At 37.2% G+C, this 24,118-nt stretch overlaps 1 protein-coding gene across 5 annotated transcripts in view; it reads left to right on the plus strand.

Moving 5' to 3' along the window:
* LOC106061055 (SCO-spondin-like) overlaps positions 1 to 24,118 on the plus strand; it is a 75,857-nt gene that overhangs the window by 3,368 nt on the left and 48,371 nt on the right. For 3 of the 5 annotated variants that reach the window (XM_056018470.1, XM_056018471.1, XM_056018472.1), the window contains exons 2-11: positions 4,448 to 4,639; positions 9,569 to 9,624; positions 10,689 to 10,850; positions 13,459 to 13,661; positions 14,957 to 15,098; positions 17,790 to 17,954; positions 19,721 to 19,791; positions 19,921 to 20,025; positions 22,152 to 22,308; positions 23,168 to 23,417. In XM_056018470.1, the coding sequence (XP_055874445.1) occupies positions 4,448 to 4,639; positions 9,569 to 9,624; positions 10,689 to 10,850; positions 13,459 to 13,661; positions 14,957 to 15,098; positions 17,790 to 17,954; positions 19,721 to 19,791; positions 19,921 to 20,025; positions 22,152 to 22,308; positions 23,168 to 23,417 (1,503 nt within the window). Of the gene's footprint in view, positions 1 to 4,447; positions 4,640 to 4,699; positions 4,716 to 9,568; positions 9,625 to 10,688; positions 10,851 to 13,458; positions 13,662 to 14,956; positions 15,099 to 17,789; positions 17,955 to 19,720; positions 19,792 to 19,920; positions 20,026 to 22,151; positions 22,309 to 23,167; positions 23,418 to 24,118 lie in introns of those variants that run through there. The other 2 variants (XM_056018473.1, XM_056018474.1) reach the window with 2 other exon arrangements.

The raw sequence follows: 24,118 nt of genomic DNA on the forward strand, positions 1-24,118 counted from the left end.
CTTTCTGCATCTTGGTAAAATCCCTGTAAACTTGCGTCTTTATTTCTTCGATCTTTTTCTCAACAGCGTAGACCCTCTGGTTCATCTGTTCTTCTATGGTGGTGATTCTCTCCTCCACAGCATGTATGCGTTGGTTCATTGCCAATAACTCCGTTTTGATTCCCGAGTCCATTTTGTCTATCTTGTAATTGGTGTTTTCTTGCCCCGAGTTCATCTGTTCTCGCATAGCTGCCATCTGCTCCTGTATGCTACTGGCGATCTGTCCCTGCATAGCTGCCATATGTCCCTGCATAGCTGCCATCTGTCCCTGCATAGCTGCCATCTGTTCCTGCAAGTCCGGTTCGACTTCAAAAAGATATGTGTCCGGATCTTCTTTTTCCTTCACCAGTTCTTCCCGAAGGCGTGCTTGTAAGGTTTCTTTGTTTCCGCTCATCTTCAGATCTCGATTACGGAGCTCTCGCCTCAGTTCCTTCAAAAGGAGTTGGTCTAGCGTTTTCGTAGTAGCCATTGCAGATCCCACTTCTGACACCAGTTGTTACGAATCTCACTATCCAGGCTCTCTGCAAACTGCACCATACACCACCAACTTAAAGAACTTGACAAGTCAGGGCTCCAAAATAACGTAAAGGTTTAATGTCCATAAATAACAGCCAATACTGTACAATTGGCAGCACGTAGAACAGGACAAATAGCTCTGCGATAACAAATATCTCTCCGATAACACCGTTCCGCCGTATCAAGTCTTGCACTGGCCTCTCCGTCTCGTTCCGGGCTTGCACTGGGTTCAACAGTTCGGGACTGACTTCACACACTTGGGCTCGTTGTGTCGGACTCGATCACAGACCAAGATCAAGACGCCGTTCGTCTCAACTGTACTTGATAGTACTCCGCACTGAACCGTCGTAATGTTCCGTACAGGACCACACCGTTGAACTGTGCTGTAGTCGACCGTGTTCTGAACTCCTGTCGTAAACCCGCTTTCTGAACCTTGCTGTATTGAGCCCCTTTTCTCGACTGTCTTGACTGCGCAACCTCCGCTCTTATATAGGGTCCCTACTGGCCTTCTCGAACCGGACAGAACGCCCCTCGACGTTTCTAGGTGGTCAGATGACTATAACTCTCGTGACGCTCCTGAGCTCTGTTCACGTCGGCGATCCTTCCCGAACTGTCCTGTTGATACTCGACTCGGTTGACCATCGTAGCTCGTCACGGTTGACCGCTCGTCTAGCGCTGGCCTGGGGCGAATTGCGTCGGCTGACTACACTCACACCACTACCCCTCTCTGTGCCACCACCAAGTTTATAACAGTATCCTATCCGTAAATACAGTGTAGTGTAACTGAGTTGATTTTCTGCGTGCGTCCAGCGTGTCCGAAGGTCATGCCCAGTGTGTGTTTCATGTCCAGTGTGTGTGTGTGTGTGTATAGACTGCATCAGTGTTATGCTAGACGTGCTGGTTTCATTCACTATTTACTGTAGTCTCATTTTGTCGAATAAAGCCATGGTATTGGTATACTAGTCGTTATCATTTCATTACATACAGCAACATAAGAAAAGACAGAAGGAAAAGCCTAAAAATTACTCTACAACTAAAGTGTAAACTAGTTTCTAGTCAGACGAGAGATACACTTAAATGTGTGCATAGATGGTGTTAGTGTAATCTTATCTTCTTATCTTATCGTATCTTATCTTATCTTATATAATACAGACGTTACTTCAAAAAAGAAGATGATTACGTCCTACGCGTCATGCATTTAGTCATGCATATTAACCAATGACTTAAATTCTGCCAAGTCACTGGTTTTCCTGGCTAGCTCAGGCAACCCATTCCATGCTCTAATAGCACTAGGGAAGAAGGAGTATTTGTACAAATTTGTCCTAGCATATGGGACGAGGAATGTGCCTTTATCTTTGTGTCTTTCAGAGTATTTTATTAAATTTTGTTTTTGTATTTGAAGATTATGGTTCAGTGTTTTATGTATGATTGCTACTTTACTTTTGAGCCTTCTGTCCTAAGGCTTTCTAAATTTAGTGATTTTACTAAAGGTGTTACTCTAGTCAAATGTGAATGTTTGTTTGTTATGAATCTCACTGCTCTATTTTGTGTCTGTTCCAGTTTCTTAATGTTTTCTTGAGTTGAGGGGTCCCAAACGGAGGATGCATATTCTATTATTGGCCTAACCAAGGTTAAATAACATTTTAGTTTTATGTTCTTATTTGATTTATAGAAATTTCTTTTAATAAATCCTAATGCTTTGTTTGATTTTTTTTGTAGTTTCATCAATATGTGGATTCCATTATATTTTTTCATTTATTATAACACCTAGGTATTTTGCGTTTTTAGTCTGTGTTACTGGTTTGCCATGAATAAGATAAGTGGAATTAATTTGTTTTAGTTTTTTTGTTACTCTTAACAACTGATCTTTTTTCTGGGTGGAAAGACATGCTCCAATTTGATTCCCATTTCTGTAATTCATCTAATTCTCTTTGTAAAATATCTGTGTCTTGTGTTGTTTTTATTGTTCTATATATTATGCAATCGTCTGCAAATAATCTGACTTTTGTTCCTGAACTAATGCAATTTGGTAAATCATTTATGTAAATATATTACATCTGACAAAAAATTAAACTCTAATATTATACTTATAAGTAGAATTACATGTTTTCACATTTATTATCTTATACAGAAATAACTTATGATTCTATAGTACGAATTCTTTCTTAGTCAAACTATTATTAACTCGAAAAAAATGAATAAAATAAAAAGCCACGACACACCATGCTTTCAGGCCGTGCAATGTAAGCCAACAATAGACGCTAAATAAGTCATTCATTTGAAAGATTGCTACAACCTAGCCTGAATCTATTTAGAGTCGATAGAAAATCACGATGAGTTATTCCTAAGCCGATACCATTATAGTAACTATACAAAGAAGCCATTATAGTAACTATACAAAGAAGCCATTATAGTAACTATACAAAGAAGCCATTATAGTAACTATACAAAGAAGCCATTATAGTGACTATACAAAGAAGCCGTTCTAGTGACTATACAATGAAGCCATTCTAGTGACCATACAAGCCATTAAAGTGAATATTCAAAGAAGCCATTATAGTGACTATACAAGCCATTCTAGTGACTATACAAAGAAGCCATTATAGTGACTATACAAAGAAGCCATTCTAGTGACTATACAAAGAAGCCATTCTAGTGACTATACAAAGAAGCCATTACAGTGACTATACAAAGAAGCCATTATAGTGACTATACAAAGAAGCCATTAAAGTGACTATACAAAGAAGCCATTCTAGTGACTATACAAAGAAGCCAGTATATTGACTATACAAAGAAGCCATTATAATGACTATAAAAAGAAGCCGATATAGTGACTATACAAAGAAGCCATTATAGTGACTATACAAAGAAGCCATTATAGTGACTATACAAAGAAGCCATTATAGTGACTATACAAGCCAATATAGTGACTATAAAAAAAGCCATTATAGTGACTATACAAAGAAGCCATTATAGTGACTATACAAAAAAGCCATTATATTGACTATACAAAGAAGCCTTTATAGTGACTATACAAGCCATAATAGTGACTATACAAAGAAGCCATTATAGTGACTATACAAAAAAGCCATTATAGTGACTATACAAAGAAGCCATTATAGTGACTATACAAGCCATTATAGTATCTATACAAAAAAGCCATTATAGTGACTATACAAGCCATTATAGTGACTATACAAAGAAGCCATTATAGTGACTATACAAGCCATTATAGTGACTATACAAAGAAGCCATTATAGTGACTATACAAGCCATTATAGTGACTATACAAAGAAGCCATTATAGTGACTATACAAGCCATTATAGTGACTATACAAAGAAGTCATTATAGTGACTATACAAAGAAGCCATTATAGTGACTATACAATGAAGCCATTATAGTGACTATACAAAGAAGCCATTATAGTGACTATACAATGAAGCCATTATAGTGACTATACAAAGAAGCCATTATAGTGACTATACAATGAAGCCATTATAGTGACTATACAAAGAAGCCATTATAGTGAATATAAAAAGAAGACATTCGTTTTATAATGTTTTGTACGTTTCGGATGTTCCTTCAGGCCTGAAGATAATCTACTTCCTAGACCGAACCTCCCGCAGAACGACGGGGGATGGCAGTGGTCAGGGTAAAACCTCTGGACCATCTAGATGACCGCACGATAATCAGCGCGTATTCCGCACGACGAAGCAGCCATAAATCTGCTAATTTGTCATCCAAAAAGTTTCTATTTCCCACACTCGACATAAGCGCTAGCTTGTTCTATTTGTATTGTTTAATGTCACTTGAAAGCTATACAAAACTCAGTTCAGAGGACTGTGTTTATTTCTAAACTTTTTGGACTGACCACTCTGTATTTCTTGCAAGACGCTGCAAGACTCCGACAAGTCACATCATGTCCAAAACAGTGGAGTGCCATCAGGCTGTCAAAGATATTGTGCTAGAGTCCTTCACGCTAGATGTACGAGAGACTGAGACTAGAAACAACTGGGGACATGACGAGGACAAAACAATGTCTCGAGTTTTCAATGGATTTCTGGGCGAGTGTGTCATTTACAAGTAAGTGTGTTATTTACAAGTAAGTGTGTTATTTACAAGTAAGTGTGTTATTTACAAGTAAGTGTGTCATTTACAAGTAAGTGTGTTATTTACAAGTAAGTGTGTTATTTACAAGTAAGTGTGTTATTTACAAGTAAGTGTGTTATTTACAAGTAAGTGTGTTATTTACAAGTAATTGCGTTATTTACAAGTAAGTGTGTTATTTACAAGTAAGTGTGTTATTTACAAGTAAGTGTGTTATTTACAAGTAAGTGTGTTATTTACAAGTAAGTGTGTTATTTACAAGTAATTGCGTTATTTACAAGTAAGTGTGTTATTTACAAGTAAGTGTGTTATTTACAAGTAAGTGTGTTATTTACAAGTAAGTGTGTTATTTACAAGTAAGTGTGTTATTTGATTGTGTATTATTTACAAGGAGGTGTGTAGTTTGATCTTGTTTTATTTGCAAGTAAGTGTGTAGTTTGATCATTGTGTTATTTACAAGTAAGTGCGCATTTTGATCATGTGTTATTTACACGTAAGTGTGTTATTTGCAAGTAAGTGTGTAGTTTGATCGTGTGTTACTTATAAGTAAGTGTGTTGTTTACAAGTAAGTTATTAACATAGTGTGTTGTTGCTGTTTTGTTTTGTTTTTGGGTGGGGGAGGGGGGGGCAAGTAATTGGATTGAGAGGTTTATCAATGAAAATAAAAAACATGTCTAACATGCAGTGGTTCTCAAAATACTTCCGAATTAGCTTGAGACATTCGCCTTATTGATAATCATTTTAAGTGTATTCATGTTAGTTACTACTGCATGACCTTATTTAAAGCCTTCATGAAGGAAAGAAATTAGATTGAGACTCATTCACTTCACATTTATCGCATTATGTTCGTGTAGAAGAAAGACTCAGTCAATAAAATAAATAGAATTCAAGACTTTCACTGAAGTAACTCCCATTTAAAACATATCACTTTGGTCTTGTAGTTTGGCGTCATGGGCAAATAATGGAGAATTTGAGAATATAACATCAGATTCCAAGTTAGATTGAAACTGAATTCTTCGTTAGTTTTCTTGTAACTTCTTTGTGGTTGAAAAAGTTGGAAATTGATTGTGGAGTCTGAAAAAAGAATGCAAGCCTTTGAGAACAGAGCTAAAGAAAAATTGCTGGGTATCGGATATCAGGATAAGAAGATAAAATAGTTTATACTTTTACTCAGGCTTTCCAAAAGGAGGGACTCCTCAATACTGTGAAAAGGCGAGAAATTAGCTTGGTAATATTGTTAGACTTGACTCACTATCATAATTCATCCTCCAAGGTACAATGGAGGTAGCAAAGGTGTCCCAGGAAAAGGTGTCCAAAGAAAAGGTGTCCAAAGAAAAGGTGTCCCAAGAAAATGTGTCCCAAGAAAAGGTGTCCCAAGAAAAGGTGTCCCAAGAAAAGGTGACTGGACAATGTGAAAGAATGGACCGTCCCCTCTCTTGATATTCTGCAAAGAACAGCTGCTGAGAGGCAAAAGTGATGGGATTTAGTTAAGCGAACTGTCACAGCACCCACAGTCTAGATTTTCTGCAAAGAACAGCTGCTGAGCGGCCAAAGTGATGGGATTTAGTTAAGCGAACTGTCACAGCACCCACAGTCAAGAGACAGATGGGTTTCTAAAAATAAAACTTTTGTTTTGATGGTCATGTGAGGACTGGAAATCTTTCTGTCAGATAATAGCCTTCAGACTGTAAAAAAAAATAGTAAAGTACCCCTTTCAGACCTTATGGTCTATAGGGCAGATGATGTAAAGGTCATCTGTTTCTTGAGACTGAAACCTCTGCAAAGTAATTCTTCAGATGTGCACTTCTATGGTGAGGTTTCAATAGACTAAAGCAGAGCTTGGAGATTTTCTTTGGAAACATGAAGTGTTAAATTAGCTTGAAATCAATTAGGCACAACGAAAGAGATAGGTAAATGAAGACTCATCCCTAGGTATGCACATATAATACAGTTATAGTATAGCTTGAAATCAATTAGGCACAACGAAAGAGATAGGTAAATGAAGACTCATCCCTAGGTATGCACATATAATACAGTTATAGTATAGCTTGAAATCAATTAGGCACAACGAAAGAGATAGGTAAATGAAGACTCATCCCTAGGTATGCACATATAATACAGTTCTAGTATAGCTTGAAATCAATTAGGCACAATGAAAGAGATAGGTAAATGAAGACTCATCCCTAGGTATGCACATATAATACAGTTATAGTATAGCTTGAAATCAATTAGGCACAACGAAAGAGATAGGTAAATGAAGACCTATCCCTAGGTATGCACATATAATACAGTTATAGTATAGCTTGAAATCAATTAGGCACAATGAAAGAGATAGGTAAATGAAGACTCATCCCTAGGTATGCACATATAATACAGTTATAGTATAGCTTGAAATCAATTAGGCACAATGAAAGAGATAGGTAAATGAAGACCTATCCCTAGGTATGCACATATAATACAGTTATAGTATAGCTTGAAATCAATTAGGCACAATGAAAGAGATAGGTAAATGAAGACTCATCCCTAGGTATGCACATATAATACAGTTATAGTATAGCTTGAAATCAATTAGGCACAACGAAAGAGATAGGTAAATGAAGACCTATCCCTAGGTATGCACATATAATACAGTTATAGTATAGCTTGAAATCAATTAGGCACAACGAAAGAGATAGGTAAATGAAGACCTATCCCTAGGTATGCACATATAATACAGTTATAGTATAGCTTGAAATCAATTAGGCACAATGAAAGAGATAGGTAAATGAAGACTCATCCCTAGGTATGCACATATAATACAGTTATAGTATAGCTTGAAATCAATTAGGCACAATGAAAGAGATAGGTAAATGAAGACCTATCCCTAGGTATGCACATATAATACAGTTATAGTATAGCTTGAAATCAATTAGGCACAATGAAAGAGATAGGTAAATGAAGACTCATCCCTAGGTATGCACATATAATACAGTTATAGTATAGCTTGAAATCAATTAGGCACAATGAAAGAGATAGGTAAATGAAGACCTATCCCTAGGTATGCACATATAATACAGTTATAGTATAGCTTGAAATCAATTAGGCACAATGAAAGAGATAGGTAAATGAAGACTCATCCCTAGGTATGCACATATAATACAGTTATAGTATAGCTTGAAATCAATTAGGCACAACGAAAGAGATAGGTAAATGAAGACTCATCCCTAGGTATGCACATATAATACAGTTATAGTATAGCTTGAAATCAATTAGGCACAATGAAAGAGATAGGTAAATGAAGACCTATCCCTAGGTATGCACATATAATACAGTTCTAGTATAGCTTGAAATCAATTAGGCACAATGAAAGAGATAGGTAAATGAAGACTCATCCCTAGGTATGCACATATAATACAGTTATAGTATAGCTTGAAATCAATTAGGCACAACGAAAGAGATAGGTAAATGAAGACTCATCCCTAGGTATGCACATATAATACAGTTATAGTATAGCTTGAAATCAATTAGGCACAACGAAAGAGATAGGTAAATGAAGACTCATCCCTAGGTATGCACATATAATACAGTTATAGTATAGCTTGAAATCAATTAGGCACAATGAAAGAGATAGGTAAATGAAGACTCATCCCTAGGTATGCACATATAATACAGTTATAGTATAGCTTGAAATCAATTAGGCACAATGAAAGAGATAGGTAAATGAAGACCTATCCCTAGGTATGCACATATAATACAGTTCTAGTATAGCTTGAAATCAATTAGGCACAATGAAAGAGATAGGTAAATGAAGACTCATCCCTAGGTATGCACATATAATACAGTTATAGTATAGCTTGAAATCAATTAGGCACAACGAAAGAGATAGGTAAATGAAGACTCATCCCTAGGTATGCACATATAATACAGTTATAGTATAGCTTGAAATCAATTAGGCACAACGAAAGAGATAGGTAAATGAAGACTCATCCCTAGGTATGCACATATAATACAGTTCTAGTATAGCTTGAAATCAATTAGGCACAACGAAAGAGATAGGTAAATGAAGACTCATCCCTAGGTATGCACATATAATACAGTTATAGTATAGCTTGAAATCAATTAGGCACAACGAAAGAGATAGGTAAATGAAGACTCATCCCTAGGTATGCACATATAATACAGTTATAGTATAGCTTGAAATCAATTAGGCACAACGAAAGAGATAGGTAAATGAAGACTCATCCCTAGGTATGCACATATAATACAGTTATAGTATAGCTTGAAATCAATTAGGCACAACGAAAGAGATAGGTAAATGAAGACTCATCCCTAGGTATGCACATATAATACAGTTATAGTATAGCTTGAAATCAATTGGGCACAACGAAAGAGATAGGTAAATGAAGACCTATCCCTAGGTATGCACATATAATACAGTTATAGTATAGCTTGAAATCAATTAGGCACAATGAAAGAGATAGGTAAATGAAGACTCATCCCTAGGTATGCACATATAATACAGTTATAGTATAGCTTGAAATCAATTAGGCACAACGAAAGAGATAGGTAAATGAAGACTCATCCCTAGGTATGCACATATAATACAGTTATAGTATAGCTTGAAATCAATTAGGCACAACGAAAGAGATAGGTAAATGAAGACCTATCCCTAGGTATGCACATATAATACAGTTATAGTATAGCTTGAAATCAATTAGGCACAACGAAAGAGATAGGTAAATGAAGACTCATCCCTAGGTATGCACATATAATACAGTTCTAGTATAGCTTGAAATCAATTAGGCACAACGAAAGAGATAGGTAAATGAAGACCTATCCCTAGGTATGCACATATAATACAGTTCTAGTACATGACCTTTACCTATTCGTTTCATACAAATGATCGTTAGATATGAATGTCCACAGAAACATAACAATTGAAGTCTGTTGCCCAGGATACACAGGGGTCAACTGTGAAAAAGGTGAGTTATTGACCTCAGATTGTTCCACTTTTATTATATTGAACCCATCTTTTTAAAAGATCTATTTGTTTACTGACCAAAGGTATATATATATATAGTTCGTCCATCGTGGTTCGATGATGACCACTTTGTCATCCAGGGGGCTGCGATATTGACATGAGCTAAATTAAGCGTTCCCATGACAAAGCGTTGGACTTTTACTTCGATGCCCCCTCTCTTTCCCATCATGAAAAAGTCTTGGTTCTTTCGTAGACCCTGAGAGTCTCATTTTGAGTAGCTATTGGAGGCGCGATGGCTAATGGTAAAGTGCTTGGCTTGCGATCCGTGGATGTGTGTGTCCAGGGTTCGAATCCTGGTGAAGACTGGGATTTTTTTATTTCGAAATCTTTAGGGCGCCTTTGAATCCACCTAGCGCTAATGGGCACATGACACCCTCGTTAACAGTGGGCCACATTGACAGATGACCTCTACATCATCTGCCCTCTAAGGTCTGAAAGGAAAAGTATAAGTACGATATTACAAGTCAGTTTGATGTTTAATGATCAATGAATAAGATCATCATAATGACCTGATACTAAGTGCTAACACTGACAATAGTCAATGTTAACGGTGAGTTCGCTAATCGCCTGCTGTCTTTTATATCAAACTATAAGTACGATATTACAAGTCAGTTTGATGTTTAATGATCAATGAATAAGATCATCATAATGACCTGATACTAAGTGCTAACACTGATAATAGTCAATGTTAACGGTGAGTTCGCTAATTGCCTGCTGTCTTTGATATCAACTCTGTCTGGTACACACTTTGAGCAAGTCATTTCTCCCACTTCCCCATTCTCGGATCAAGTTGAAACTTTGCACAATTGCTCATTATAACTAAAAAAAAATGAATTAATTAAAAAAAAATTAATTAATTAAACAGTGGTAATTAATTTTTTTTTGATATCGAAAAGAGAAATAAATCTTATAGTATTGAGATATGCATTGTAAATTTTGAGTTCTTCCCCTTAGTTGAGCTGAGCCCCTTTTTTTATTTACTTGTTCTATTATGTGACCGGTCAGCACCAGGAAATGAACGCAACCAGTTCTGCTATGCCAGAAAACATTGCCGAAGCAAGTCAGTGCTCAACGAATCTTTCGTGGACGCCGAGTCGTGCTGTCGTGATGCCTCGCGCTCTTGGGGCATGTCAAAGAACGGTAACTTCTGCCTGGACTGCTCTAAAGGTAATCAGTTTATTTCTTTTTTCCTTTAACTAGGCAACAAGCGAAATGCTGATGAAAAATGCTTTATTTATGTCAAACGTTAATTTCATTTAGAAAGAATTACATTTTCATAGAGGCTCCAAATACAGCACTGGACAGCATGACATGTTTTAGTTAAGTTTGTTAGTTGATGATTGCTGGTGGTTTAGTTGTAATGGACGGATGTAATAATAATATATACCGTATTTTCGCGCATATATCCCGCTTATGCGTATTACCCACATACGCGTATACCCCGCACAAATTACAAAATAATATCCCTCTCATGCGTATAACCCACATACGCGTATACCCCGCACAAATTACAAAATAATATCCCTCTCATGCGTATAACCCACGTGCGCGTATACCCCGCACAAATTACAAAATAATATCCCTCTCATGCGTATAACCCACATACGCGTATACCCCGCACAAATTACAAAATAATATCCCTCTCATGCGTATAACCCACGTACGCGTATACCCCGCACAAATTACAAAATAATATCCCTCTCATGCGTATAACCCACGTGCGCGTATACCCCGCACAAATTACAAAATAATATCCCTCTCATGTGTATAACCCACGTGCGCGTATACCCCGCACAAATTACAAAATAATATCCCTCTCATGCGTATAACCCACGTGCGCGTACACCCCGCACAAATTACAAAATAATATCCCTCTCATGCGTATAACCCACGTACGCGTATACCCCGCACAAATTACAAAATAATATCCCTCTCATGCGTATAACCCACGTGCGCGTATACCCCGCACAAATTACAAAATAATATCCCTCTCATGCGTATAACCCACATACGCGTATACCCCCGCACAAATTACAAAATAATTATTTTTAAAAACTCATTCAACCCGCACCCTTAAATACCCCGCATATGCAAAGCGTGATTTGCGGTAGACTACCGGTACATTAACTCTTTCTATCCTCATCGACGATACCATCGTTGATTTGACCTCATTAAATTACATTCATATTTAATTTTAAAACCTTTTCTTTATGTTATATAGGACGTAATCATCTTCTTTTTTTGAAGTAACGTCTGTATTATATAAGATAAGATAAGATAAGATAGAAGGAGCACGCATTCCTCTAAAATCCTATAGCAAATAAAACATTTTCTGATCACAACAAACAAAGTTGTTGAAGCTTAATCATAATACGGTAGTGAAGTACTAATGAGCGAAATGAAGAATTCCGTCTGAATATGAAAAAATAGTTACGGAGGGAAAGAGTTAAATTGTTGCTCATCAGACCTCTGTCCCTCGAGACGCAATCGTGCTCCAGTTCATGCTCCAACGAGTGATGCATTGAGTGCTACGCGTGTGAAATAAGAGCCTTTATTTCCGGTATCGGCAAATGAGTTGAGTTGCTTACTTACTTGTTACAATTGATCACATGTAATAATAATAATAATAATAATAATGATAATCCTTACTGTCCGTATGGAAATTTGTCTTACATTTTGTTCATTACACCAAACAAAAAACATTATAACTATAAGAAACCAAAGTGTACATTCACACCAGACTCACTCCTAATTTACATACGAAAAAAAGTTGATATCAAATTGTTTCTATTTAATGATTTGATTGCCAGGGGAACAAAAGAGTGTTTGTGTCTGTTTGTCTTTGCTATCGGTGTCTTGTATCTCTTTTGTATATAAGAGATTCTCTGCCGCGTCGGTAAAATTTGTTTTGTTGAGGCTTAAAATGAGATGTTTATAAAGCTTTCCGATGTACATTAGACAACCACACAGCGAACTGTTGGAGGTATATACACCCACAGGTATGTCCTTAGTTTCCGATATGCTATGTTTATGAGTAAAAAAGTGTAAACCTCCGCACCATTGTATACCCTCACAGGTCGCGCGGATAAACGAGGTCAAACAAGAAGTTTAATAATTTATGAAGGGAACCGTCGAATGTCATCAAACAAACTTTTGAGAGATTTACATTAGTAGCTAGTAAAATATATAGTTACATATTTTACATTGATCTTTCCCACACACCCTTTACAGTTGGTGGCCTCGTGCGTAAACACACACTCATGCTACACTCATTAGGCCTATCTGTTTATAAATACTGTTGAGCATTAATTCCTCAATTAGTAACATAGTCTAAAACAATAAGGTATATAATAGGAAAACAAAATAACACAAATATAGATATGTTAACAGTTTTTCATAATGTTCAGCAACACAAGCTATTGTCAAGACATGTAGGTATTCGGCTCCGGCTCCGGCTTCCGGATATCATATTTTACTATTCAATATTCGGCTCCGGCCGATTATTAAAAAGTACTATCCGGTGCTCCCCTAGTAAATAACATGTCGTCTGGATTATTAAGATTACCATTGCAACATGACAGAAACGTCATTACATTATAAATTAGAGAGATGATTTTCAACACATTCGACACTTTACACACACACAAACACATTTACTGTAGTAGACTTTGAGCTAACAAAAACACACATTTCTTACGTAATTGTAAAAGTTTACTTAACAGCTCTGCTCTTCCATTTTTTAATAAAACCTAAATGGTCGTACTTAAATCTTCAGTGCAGCCTTCTCCAATGAGTCAGTCTCAACTGCTAGGCCCATACCTGACTTGCAGGGCCGGTGCCCTATGCACTGTTCAGACTTTCCTGGGAGCCGTGTACCAGCCTTTTTCTGCGCCTTGTAATATCACACTGTTAGAACTGAACAACATCAAGATAGACAGCTGGACGCATTGTAGCTATGAGACGTCAAAATGCTATAAGGTAATCCAACACAGAATAAAGTAAATCATTCTGAGTCATAAGTGCTTTAAGGTAATCCAACACAGAATAAAGTAAATCATTCTGAGTCATAAGTGCTTTAAGGTAATCCAACACAGAATAAAGTAAATCATTCTGAGTCATAAGTGCTTTAAGGTAATCCAACACAGAATAAAGTAAATCATTCTGAGTCATAAGTGCTTTAAGGTAATCCAACACAGAATAAAGTAAATCATTCTGAGTCATAAGTGCTTTAAGGTAATCCAACACAGAATAAAGTAAATCATTCTGAGTCATAAGTGCTTTAAGGTAATCCAACACAGAATAAAGTAAATCATTCTGAGTCATAAGTGCTTTAAGGTAATCCAACACAGAATAAAGTAAATCATTCTGAGTCATAAGGGCTAGAAGGAAATCTTGGATGGCTGCCTGGTCGTGCGGTATGCCCACTGGACTGTCGTTCGGTTGTCTTGATGGTCTCGGGTTCATAACCTGGTCCCTGCCCGCTACCATCCCCCGTCGTCCTGCGGGAGGTTTGGACTAGGAAGTAGGTTATCTTTAACTCTGAAGGAACATCCGAAACATAAAAAAAAATAAAAAAATAAGTCAAACTCCTAAACACATTGCCACAACGAAAACAAAACTATAGAGTCATTACTCTATCCGACCCTATATCCAGTCCTAAAAATACATATATAAAATATAATAAGGTAAATTCACTATATAGATTTCTATTCAATAAGAAAAAAAAATAGAGTTCCCCTTTCAGATCTTGTGATCTATGGAGCAGATGATGTCACCCACGATTAACGAGGGTGTCATGTGGTCAGCACAACGACCAACGCTTTTACTTTTCCCCAACTAGTGTCAGGTACCCATTAGAGAAGGGTGGACTCAGAGGCGCCCTACAGATTACGAAAGTAAATATCCCAGTAGACACAAGAATTCGATCCCGGAACACCCGGCTCGGAAGCCAAGCGCTTTACCACTAGCCACCGCGCCTCTTTTATTCAATAAATGTGCATCTAATTTTCCAGCTTTTATCCACTCAAAGAATCAATTCCACATTCCATTCTGATATTCATTCTTATTTACGCTTTTATCCAATATGTCTATTTATTTATTACTATCGCTATACCCCATAAACCCAACGCCTTTATCTTTCCTCTTTAACCAATCTATATTATCTTCTATCCATTCTATTTTTCCCAACAATTCGACTACATGAAATTAATCATATTTCCCTTTACCACTTCTAATCCACATTTATTTATCCCATCTAATTCATTTCCCTACAGGGTCTGCGTGTTCATCATATCTCCAGGGAGCGTGTCTACCAGGTGGATGATGAGTCCATCGCAATGTCCTCAACTAATATGAACTATACGGTGAAGTCTGTTTTGTTTTCTCAACACCTGGACCATGTGGAGAAAATTGGAGGTTTCTTTTGATTTCTCTCTTTTTGTGTGTATTTCAATTGTTACATTGTTTTTGTTAGTTGTTTTTTATCATATTAGTTGTTGGTTTTTTTTTGTGTGTGTTTTTAATTCTATCCAGCTATTTTATCAGGCGCCTACACAATTGTTACATTGTTTTTATTAGTTGTTTTTATCTTTTTAGTTGTTTTTAGTGTGTTTTAAAATATATAATTCTATTCAGCTATTTTATCAGGCGCCTATTACTATTATTTAAAGAAAACGGTCCCGTAATATGACACACCTAATTCCTATTCATACGAAAGTCTCCATTTGTGTCATACCATTAAAATGTAGAATTACTTCCTGAAAGTTTTAAACCCAAGACTTCGTACGATCAACCTAAAACACGAAGTGAAATAACTTAACATAATAATGAGTATACTATTGGAATAATAAAGTAAATGTTACACTTTGTTGTTGTTTTTCATCTGCTGTCCGTAGAAGACGCACTGTAAGTGGGATTCGTGTGTAGTGCTTGAATACACCACTAATATCAGTTCAAATGTAGTGCTTGAATACACTGCTAATGATCAGTTCAAATGTAGTGCTTGAATACACCGCTAATATCAGTTCAAATGTAGTGCTTGAATACACCGCTAATATCAGTTCAAATGTAGTGCTTGAATACACCGCTAATATCAGTTCAAATGTAGTGCTTGAATACACCGCTAATATCAGTTCAAATGTAGTGCTTGAATACACCGCTAATATCAGTTCAAATGTAGTGCTTGAATACACCGCTAATATCAGTTCAAATGTAGTGCTTGAATACACCGCTAATATCAGTTCAAATGTAGTGCTTGAATACACCGCTAATATCAGTTCAAATGTAGTGCTTGAATACACCGCTAATATCAGTTCAATTGTAGTGCTTGAATACACCGCTAATACAGTGGCGTAGCAAGGTACATATGGGCCCGGGTTCAAGAATATGATGATGGGCCCCTCCCCTGGATTGGGTAACATCAATACATATCCAACTATCAAGTATGGATCAGCACATTTTCAAAAGGGCATTTTTTTCGGTACTACATTTTAGAAGTAATAGTCATTACATTCGAGTCACTTCTTAGACGCTTACTTACAGCGCAGTGTCAGGCAGAAATCGGTTGTGATAGTAAGTGTATGTGTTTTGAGTGGCTGGTAGTGCAGTGTGTGTGCCTGTATATGAAATGACCAGTGGACCTTGAGTGTACATGGTTGAGTGAACAGCAGTGTGTCAGAGAATGTGTGTAAAAGGAGGTCAGTTTTAGAGAACAAGTGGCTGGAGTAGAGAACATAAATAGAGACTAATAAAATTATTGTGTTTATTGAAGCTCATGTTGTTTTAGTGGGTCTATTACATCGGTCTCAATGTTAATCATGGCGTTTACACTACTTTATTTTGTTGCTTTTTTTTTTCAATCTTAGATAATAACACTAGGTAAATTATATAAGAATTTGATAGATTTCACTTGCCATTGTGGGCCCCCATTGGTCGTTGGCCAGGGTTCATCGAACCCCTTCGCGAAATGGATGCTACACCACTGCTCTAATATCAGTTCAAATGTAGTGCTTGAATACACAGCAAATATCAGTTCAAATGTAGTGCTTGAATACACCGCTAATATCAGTTCAAATGTAGTGCTTGAATACACAGCTAATATCAGTTCAAATGTAGTGCTTGAATACACCGCTAATATCAGTTCAAATGTAGTGCTTGAATACACAGCTAATATCAGTTCAAATGTAGTGCTTGAATACACCGCTAATATCAGTTCAAATGTAGTTCTTCAATACACCGCTAATATCAGTTCAAATGTAGTGCTTGAATACACCGCTAATATCAGTTCAAATGTAGTGCTTGAATACACCGCTAATATCAGTTCAAATGTAGTGCTTGAATACACCGCTAATATCAGTTCAAATGTAGTGCTTGAATACACCGCTAATGATCAGTTCAAATGTAGTGCTTGAATACACCGCTAATATCAGTTCAAATGTAGTTCTTGAATACACCGCTAATATCAGTTCAAATGTAGTGCTTGAATACACCGCTAATATCAGTTCAAATGTAGTGCTTGAATACACCGCTAATATCAGTTCAAATGTAGTGCTTGAATACACCGCTAATATCAGTTCAAATGTAGTGCTTGAATACACCGCTAATGATCAGTTCAAATGTAGTGCTTGAATACACCGCTAATATCAGTTCAAATGTAGTGCTTGAATACACCGCTAATATCAGTTCAAATGTAGTTCTTGAATACACTGCTAATATCAGTTCAAATGTAGTGCTTGATTACACTGCTAATATCAGTGCTTCTTTACACAGCTAATTTCAGTTCAAATATAATACTATTCAAATTTAGTGCTTGAATATACATTTAATGTCAGTTAAAATGCAGTGCTTCAGTATACAGCTGTTAACAGTTCAAATGCAATTAGAATGTATTGAAGTCTATTTCTATTCCTATTAATTACAGTAAATGTTTATCTTGCACAAAGCTTTCCACCATGCATGAATAATTGTGTATAATTATAATGAAGGTTTTGTTTTCCATTTACAAAATGACATCTAAAGTTGAAATTCTTCTATTAGTCTTCTATTAGTCTTCTATTAGTCTTATCGTTTATCTTGTTGAAAATCTTTTTTTTTTCCTTCCTTTCGCAGACGTCAACTTTGATGTTCTCAGTGACAGTATAGTTTTGGCTTTTCCCGTCTTGGATTTGTTCATCAGGCGTGATAGTAATACTGAGATCTTTATAACTGTTGGATTTGACTCTCCGCTAATTCATGACAAGTACATTGGTGGAGCATGTCAAAAATTAAGACCAGGTAAATTAGTCTTTTTGTTGTTGATGTTTTTGTGTGTGTGTGTGTGTTTTTGTGTACCTGGAGGAAAGGAATAATTATACATAATTTGAATTGATGATATCTACGAAATAGTAATACTTATTTTTAAAAACATTACACTGAATGTTGAAAAAAATAATTTCTTAGCATTTTGTCCCTGAACATTTTATGAAATGTAAACACATAAAAACTTAAGCAGTATGTCAGATTGCATCTTTTTTTTTACAAGGCTTATATTAACTCCCTCAGTCTGTCTGTTTGTCTGTCAGGGTCATTTTCTCCCACTTTTCATTCTCGAATCTGAAATCTTTGCCGTTATTCATTGTCCCAAACTACTGAAGTTAATTGAGTGTTTTCACGAAGAAACTAAATGTACTGTCAAATTCAACGGAGCCCAATCAGCGCCTTTTGAGGTTTGCAGTGGTGTCAAGCAGGGATGTGTGCTCGCACCTACTCTGTTTGGCATATTCTTCTCCTGCATTATGCGTACAGCGACATAAACGTATGTGTGTTTCTCCATACAAGATCCTCTGGAAAACTATTTAATGTATCAAGGCTGCGGGCAAAAACCAAGGTTAGGAAGCTACTCGTCAGGGAATTCCTGTATGCTGATGATGCAGCTATTGTGGCTGATTCTGATATTCAGCTACAGTCCATGGTTGACAAACTATCTGCTGCTTGCCAGAAGTTCGGCTTAAACATCAGTCAAAGCAAGACTAAGATACTTGTCCAAAACACAAACACTGCACCTCAAGTAAGCATTAATGGCCAACCACTAGAAATTGTTGATCACTTTTGTTACCTTGGCTCCATCATATCCAACAACACTCTACTGGATAAAGACATAAACAACAGGATAGCCAAGGCAATGGCCACCATGTCACGGTTGCAGAAAAGAGTCTGGGACAACATATTGCTGACTAGCAGTACTAAAGCCCTAGTCTACCGGACCTGTGTGTTGAGCACCTTGCTGTACGGAAGTGAAACATGGTCAACCTACTCATGGCAGGAAAAAAAGCTGAATGTCTTCCACCTCCGATGCCTAAGGCGGATCTTTAAAATAAGGTGGCAAGATAAGATAACCAATGAGGAAGTGCTTCATAGAGCAGGATGCCAGGACATCCGCTCTGTTATCAGCAGCAGACGCCTTGGCTGGCATGGCCACGTTCGTAGAATGCCAGTAGGTCGACTTCCACAGGACATCCTGTATGGCGATCTAATAGAAGGCAGGAGAGCCGCTGGTCGCCCACTTTTACGTTATACGGATGTATGCAAACGCGACATGAAGCTCTTCAAAATCGACACTGGCAACTGGGAAGAGGTGGCACTGGACAGATCCACATGGAGAGAGAGCATAAAGGAAGGGTCACAGATTGCAGATGTCATACACAACAGAAGCAGAAAGAAGGGTGAAAATGCAACGGCGCCTGGTGATTATATATGCCCAACCTGCGATCGCAGCTGTGTATCAAGGATTGGCCTCTTTAGTCACACAAGAAGTTGCAAAGGGAAAAGATCGTCTCTCGAGACGTAAAATGCCACAGAACAACACACAAATCAATTAAAAAAAAACAATTATGTCATCGATTAGGTGTAATTGCTTTATTTCGTTGTATATAGAAAAAGGAAATACAACTTGCTTTATTAAGAGATGTGACAGCAATTTAACGGTGCGCTCTCTTTACTCTATATAAGCTTTGTTTTTAATAAAGCGTTATTAAATCTAGCTTGCTCTATGTCTCAATCAGATAAACAGACTGAACAGAAGCTCAACAATCTGATGAAAGTCTACAGCAACCAGCTTGACGTACAGCCAAATGTAAGTCTATTTGATTGGATTAAAAATGTATTGGTTTGTTTTTAACCAATAACGTAACAGATATAATAGCACTATATAATGTGTAGCAATGTATGTGATCATAATTTCCTCCAAAATGTATGTTGTTAGTGGAGCGAGACATCAAGGCCATGTAGGACTAGCTACGAACTGGAAAAGGCCAGGTCAGCTTGTTACCTGTTAACTACAGACGTTTTCAGACCGTGTCATGACAAGGTTAGTTTGCTAGTTATGTTAATTAACCTGTATTTCAAACACTATAATTAATATACATTAGAGGCGTTGTTTCCTTTTGTATCCCCAAGAGTGTGGTTCGAAATTTTCTTAAGCAAAAAGAAAAAAGGGGGGGGGGGAACTAGCTTGTTTAGAAATCAAATTGCTAAAAATAACATTTGTATTTTTTTTTTAAAGGAAGTACTTTTTTATTTCATGTTATATGTGTACATTGTAACAACGGACATGCCCATGCACACTGCATACTGTGATGGATACCTGCCTGTCTTGTAGTTAATTGTTGATGCCTGTCAGATTATGACAGATTACTCTGCAGATGTCTGGGTTTTCTTGTTCGGGTGTATTCCAGTGCAATAAACACACAAGCAAAAGAAGTAGCACCGGTTTTAACTGTTACGAGACGAGTCTGAAACTCCGTTGAACAGTTTCAATAATGTTTAATCCACAAAAGGGCCACAGTCAATGTCTCTGTCAATAAAATTCGTCCTAACCCTATGGAATCCTATCACCAACTGATTTTCTGTCTCTAAGTAGTCTCTAACCCATCTAAATCAAAGCGTCACTAGTCACGTTCAAAACCCGTCCACTATGGTGCGTCTCTACATAACTAAAAATACAAAGTGTCTAACAATACACAAAACTTTCAAGCCTATATAGTGTACATATAAGTATCACCTTTTCTATAATTTAAAAAAAAAGGCACTGCATTATAAAACCGTTACTAATAAGACTCTTTGATGAGTGTTTATTTGATGCAGTGCTAGAATGATGAAAACTAAAATGTTTGTTTGTAAAATGTTTTACATGTTTCGGATGTTCCTTCAGAGTTGAAGATAATTACTTCCTAGTCCAAACCTCCCGCAGGACGACGGGGGATGGGAGCGGGCAGGGTTTGAACCCTGGACCATCGATAAATCCGAACGACAGTCCAGCGCGCAAAACGCACGACCAGGCAGCCATCCAACTAGTGCTGGTAGTAGAACAGCTAGATCTGGTACACGTAAATAAGAGGGATGAATAGATTCTGTTCAACTTTCTTAGTTTTTAAATGTAGATAGAGAGTAGAGTTCCCCTTTCAGACCTTGTGGTCTATAGGGCAGATGATGTATCTGTTTCTGTGGCCTACGGTGTCATGTGGCCAGCACAACGACCAACCGCCTTTACTTTTCCCCAACTAATGTCAGGTACCCATTAGAGCTGGGTGGACTCAGAGGCGCCCGAAGATCCCGAAATTAAAAATCCCAGTCTTCACCAGGATTTGAACCCCGGTCCCCGGTTCGGAAGTCTACCGCTCAGCCACCGCGCCTCCAGTTTTTAAATGTAGATGTTTATTTATTTATTTATTTTTTTTTAAGAATTTTATGTGTATGGCGAAAATCTTCAGAAGATATAGAAACAAAGGGAAGTAACCACGCCAGACAATAGAATGAAAGGGGAGTAATACAAATTTGAATGTAAAGAAAATATTTCGAAATAATAATTATTATTATAGCTTTTATATAGCGCTACTTTCATGCGTATAGCATGATCAGAGCGCTTTGGTCCAATCTCATTCGTGGACCGCTGGGGATGGGAGGGGGTATCTAGCAGTTGGTTTTCCTTTAGGAGCTCAGTAAACACAACTCTGCTCGAGTCGGGTGTCGAACCTCGAGCCCCTTTCTAATGTGTAGCCAAGCCAAGCCAAGTTAGAGCGCACTTGGCCTCTCGACCACGCTTCCCACAGTAGATATAAAATAGAAATAAAGGCTGAAATAAATATTTGAAAGTAATAGAGATTTCGAACAATCCATGCATTAAGATATTTGATTGCATTAGTAAAAAAAAAACAACTTATTAAATGAATGTTCATAGAAAATCAAAGTCTCCATATGTCTTTAAACAAGTACTACAATATATTTCAAACATTAGCATACAAAGTGGATGCACGTCACCATTAAAAGAAATGCACATTTACATCCAGAGTTACCTCTAGGCTCCTTCACACTAGTTTTTCTAAGTTTGACTGAATTATAGGTTGTTGTTTTTTTTTAGACAACAAATACTACATTTTATTAAAATAGATTTCGTCGCTGTTTCAATTTGATATGATATTTAATGATGTATTTTAGGTCGATGTCAAACCTTATATCAAGTACTGCATGGACACATTTTGTTTAATGCCAGTGTCCTCAAAGAATGCCACGAGATGTCAAGCAATGGCAGCTTATGTCAGCGCTTGTCTGATGGAGAATATAGTTCTTTCGTGGAGAGTGAAGGCTGGGTGTGGTAAGGAAGTCCTCTTTTGGTCCACCTTTAAACCCCTTTAGCTTTATATATAAAAATTTACAAAATTAAATCATGTAACAATTTTTTTTTCACTTTTGTGTATAATAAATCAAAGTATTCATTTTCCCTCTTTATTCTCAGTGTAACTAATATACAACAGATAGAGATAGTGTCATTTTACCTTTTCTAACCAATAATAAGTTGTTGATATACAAACCGTTCGCTAGTCATTATTTAGTAGAATATTTCCTTTCTCTAACCTCATGTGTTCTTACACGTATAGATATGAAGTGCCCTGCCAATAGGGTCTACAGTGACTGCGGACCTTCCCAGAGTCCAGTTTTCCCTTCTCTAACCTAATGTGTTCTTACACCTATAGATATGAAGTGCCCTGCCAATAGGGTCTACAGTGACTGCGGACCTTCCCAGAGTCCAGTTTTCCTTTCTCTAACTTAATGTGTTCGTACACCTATAGATATGAAGTGCCCTGCCAATATGGTCTACAGTGACTGCGGACCTTCCCAGAGTCCAGTTTTCCCTTCTCTAACCTAATGTGTTCTTACACCTATAGATATGAAGTGCCCTGCCAATATGGTCTACAGTGACTGCGGACCTTCCCAGAGTCCAGTTTTCCCTTCTCTAACCTAATGTGTTCTTACACCTATAGATATGAAGTGCCCTGCCAATATGGTCTACAGTGACTGCGGACCTTCCCAGAGTCCAGTTTTCCTTTCTCTAACTTAATGTGTTCGTACACCTATAGATATGAAGTGCCCTGCCAATATGGTCTACAGTGACTGCGGACCTTCCCAGAGTCCAGTTTTCCCTTCTCTAACCTAATGTGTTCTTACACCTATAGATATGAAGTGCCCTGCCAATATGGTCTACAGTGACTGCGGACCTTCCCAGCGTCCAGCTTGCGGTCGAACACAGCCCCCCGCAGGTTTTCATGGGCAACAAGCTACCTGTATTTCCGGGTGTCATTGTCCCGACGGTCTACTGTATTATAACAAGAGCTGCGTTACGCCGTCCGAGTGCCCGTGTTCCCAACACGGCAGGTACTACAAACCCAACGAACAAATCCAACTCCTGGATGCATGCCAAGTTTGGTGAGTTCAGTGTGATAACTACTTATTGCACTGTGTGGATTTAAAATGTATAGGGCATTCAATTTTAGCTTTTCTCAGAAATGTAACTATTATTATTTGAATATCCAAACCCTGCGATTACAAAGCTATAAAACAGGCAAACTTTATATTGAGTTAATGGAAACTGTTACACAGGGCCGGATTTAAGGCAGGGCAGGCGAAGGCTACAGCCCTTTGGTCTCCACTAAAAGAGGGCCTTCATTTAAAAGATTTGAAGTCTCAAAATGTAAACAGTTCATTTACCTTTGCCCTTTATTTTTTCGAAAGTTTTAATAAGTGTTAAAAATTGGATTTTTATTAACGCTTTCAAAAAAGTTTAGGAGCCTCCACTAAAATTCTGCCCCAGGGCCTCCGCACACTCACATCCGGCCCTGTCGCTACAATTTTTTCCCTACCTTTGCCTGTATTGTGCTACGATAGTATTGTCAATTACAAATACTTTATTGTTAATAAATTATAATTAAATATTGTTTCTCATTTTAAGCAGTCAGGTAGTTGTGTTGAAAGGAAATCATTTGTGAAAAGAGTTTTTAGAAAACGTTAATTGACAAATCCTATAAAAACTTTTCTTTAGAATTAATAAACACACAGTCTTAGACATATTATTGTCATTAACATTTAATTATTTTGTTCTGGCTATCTTTCAATTCGTAACGTCTAAT

Source organism: Biomphalaria glabrata, chromosome 1, assembly GCF_947242115.1.
Source record: "Biomphalaria glabrata chromosome 1, xgBioGlab47.1, whole genome shotgun sequence".
Lineage (NCBI taxonomy): Eukaryota > Metazoa > Mollusca > Gastropoda > Planorbidae > Biomphalaria > Biomphalaria glabrata.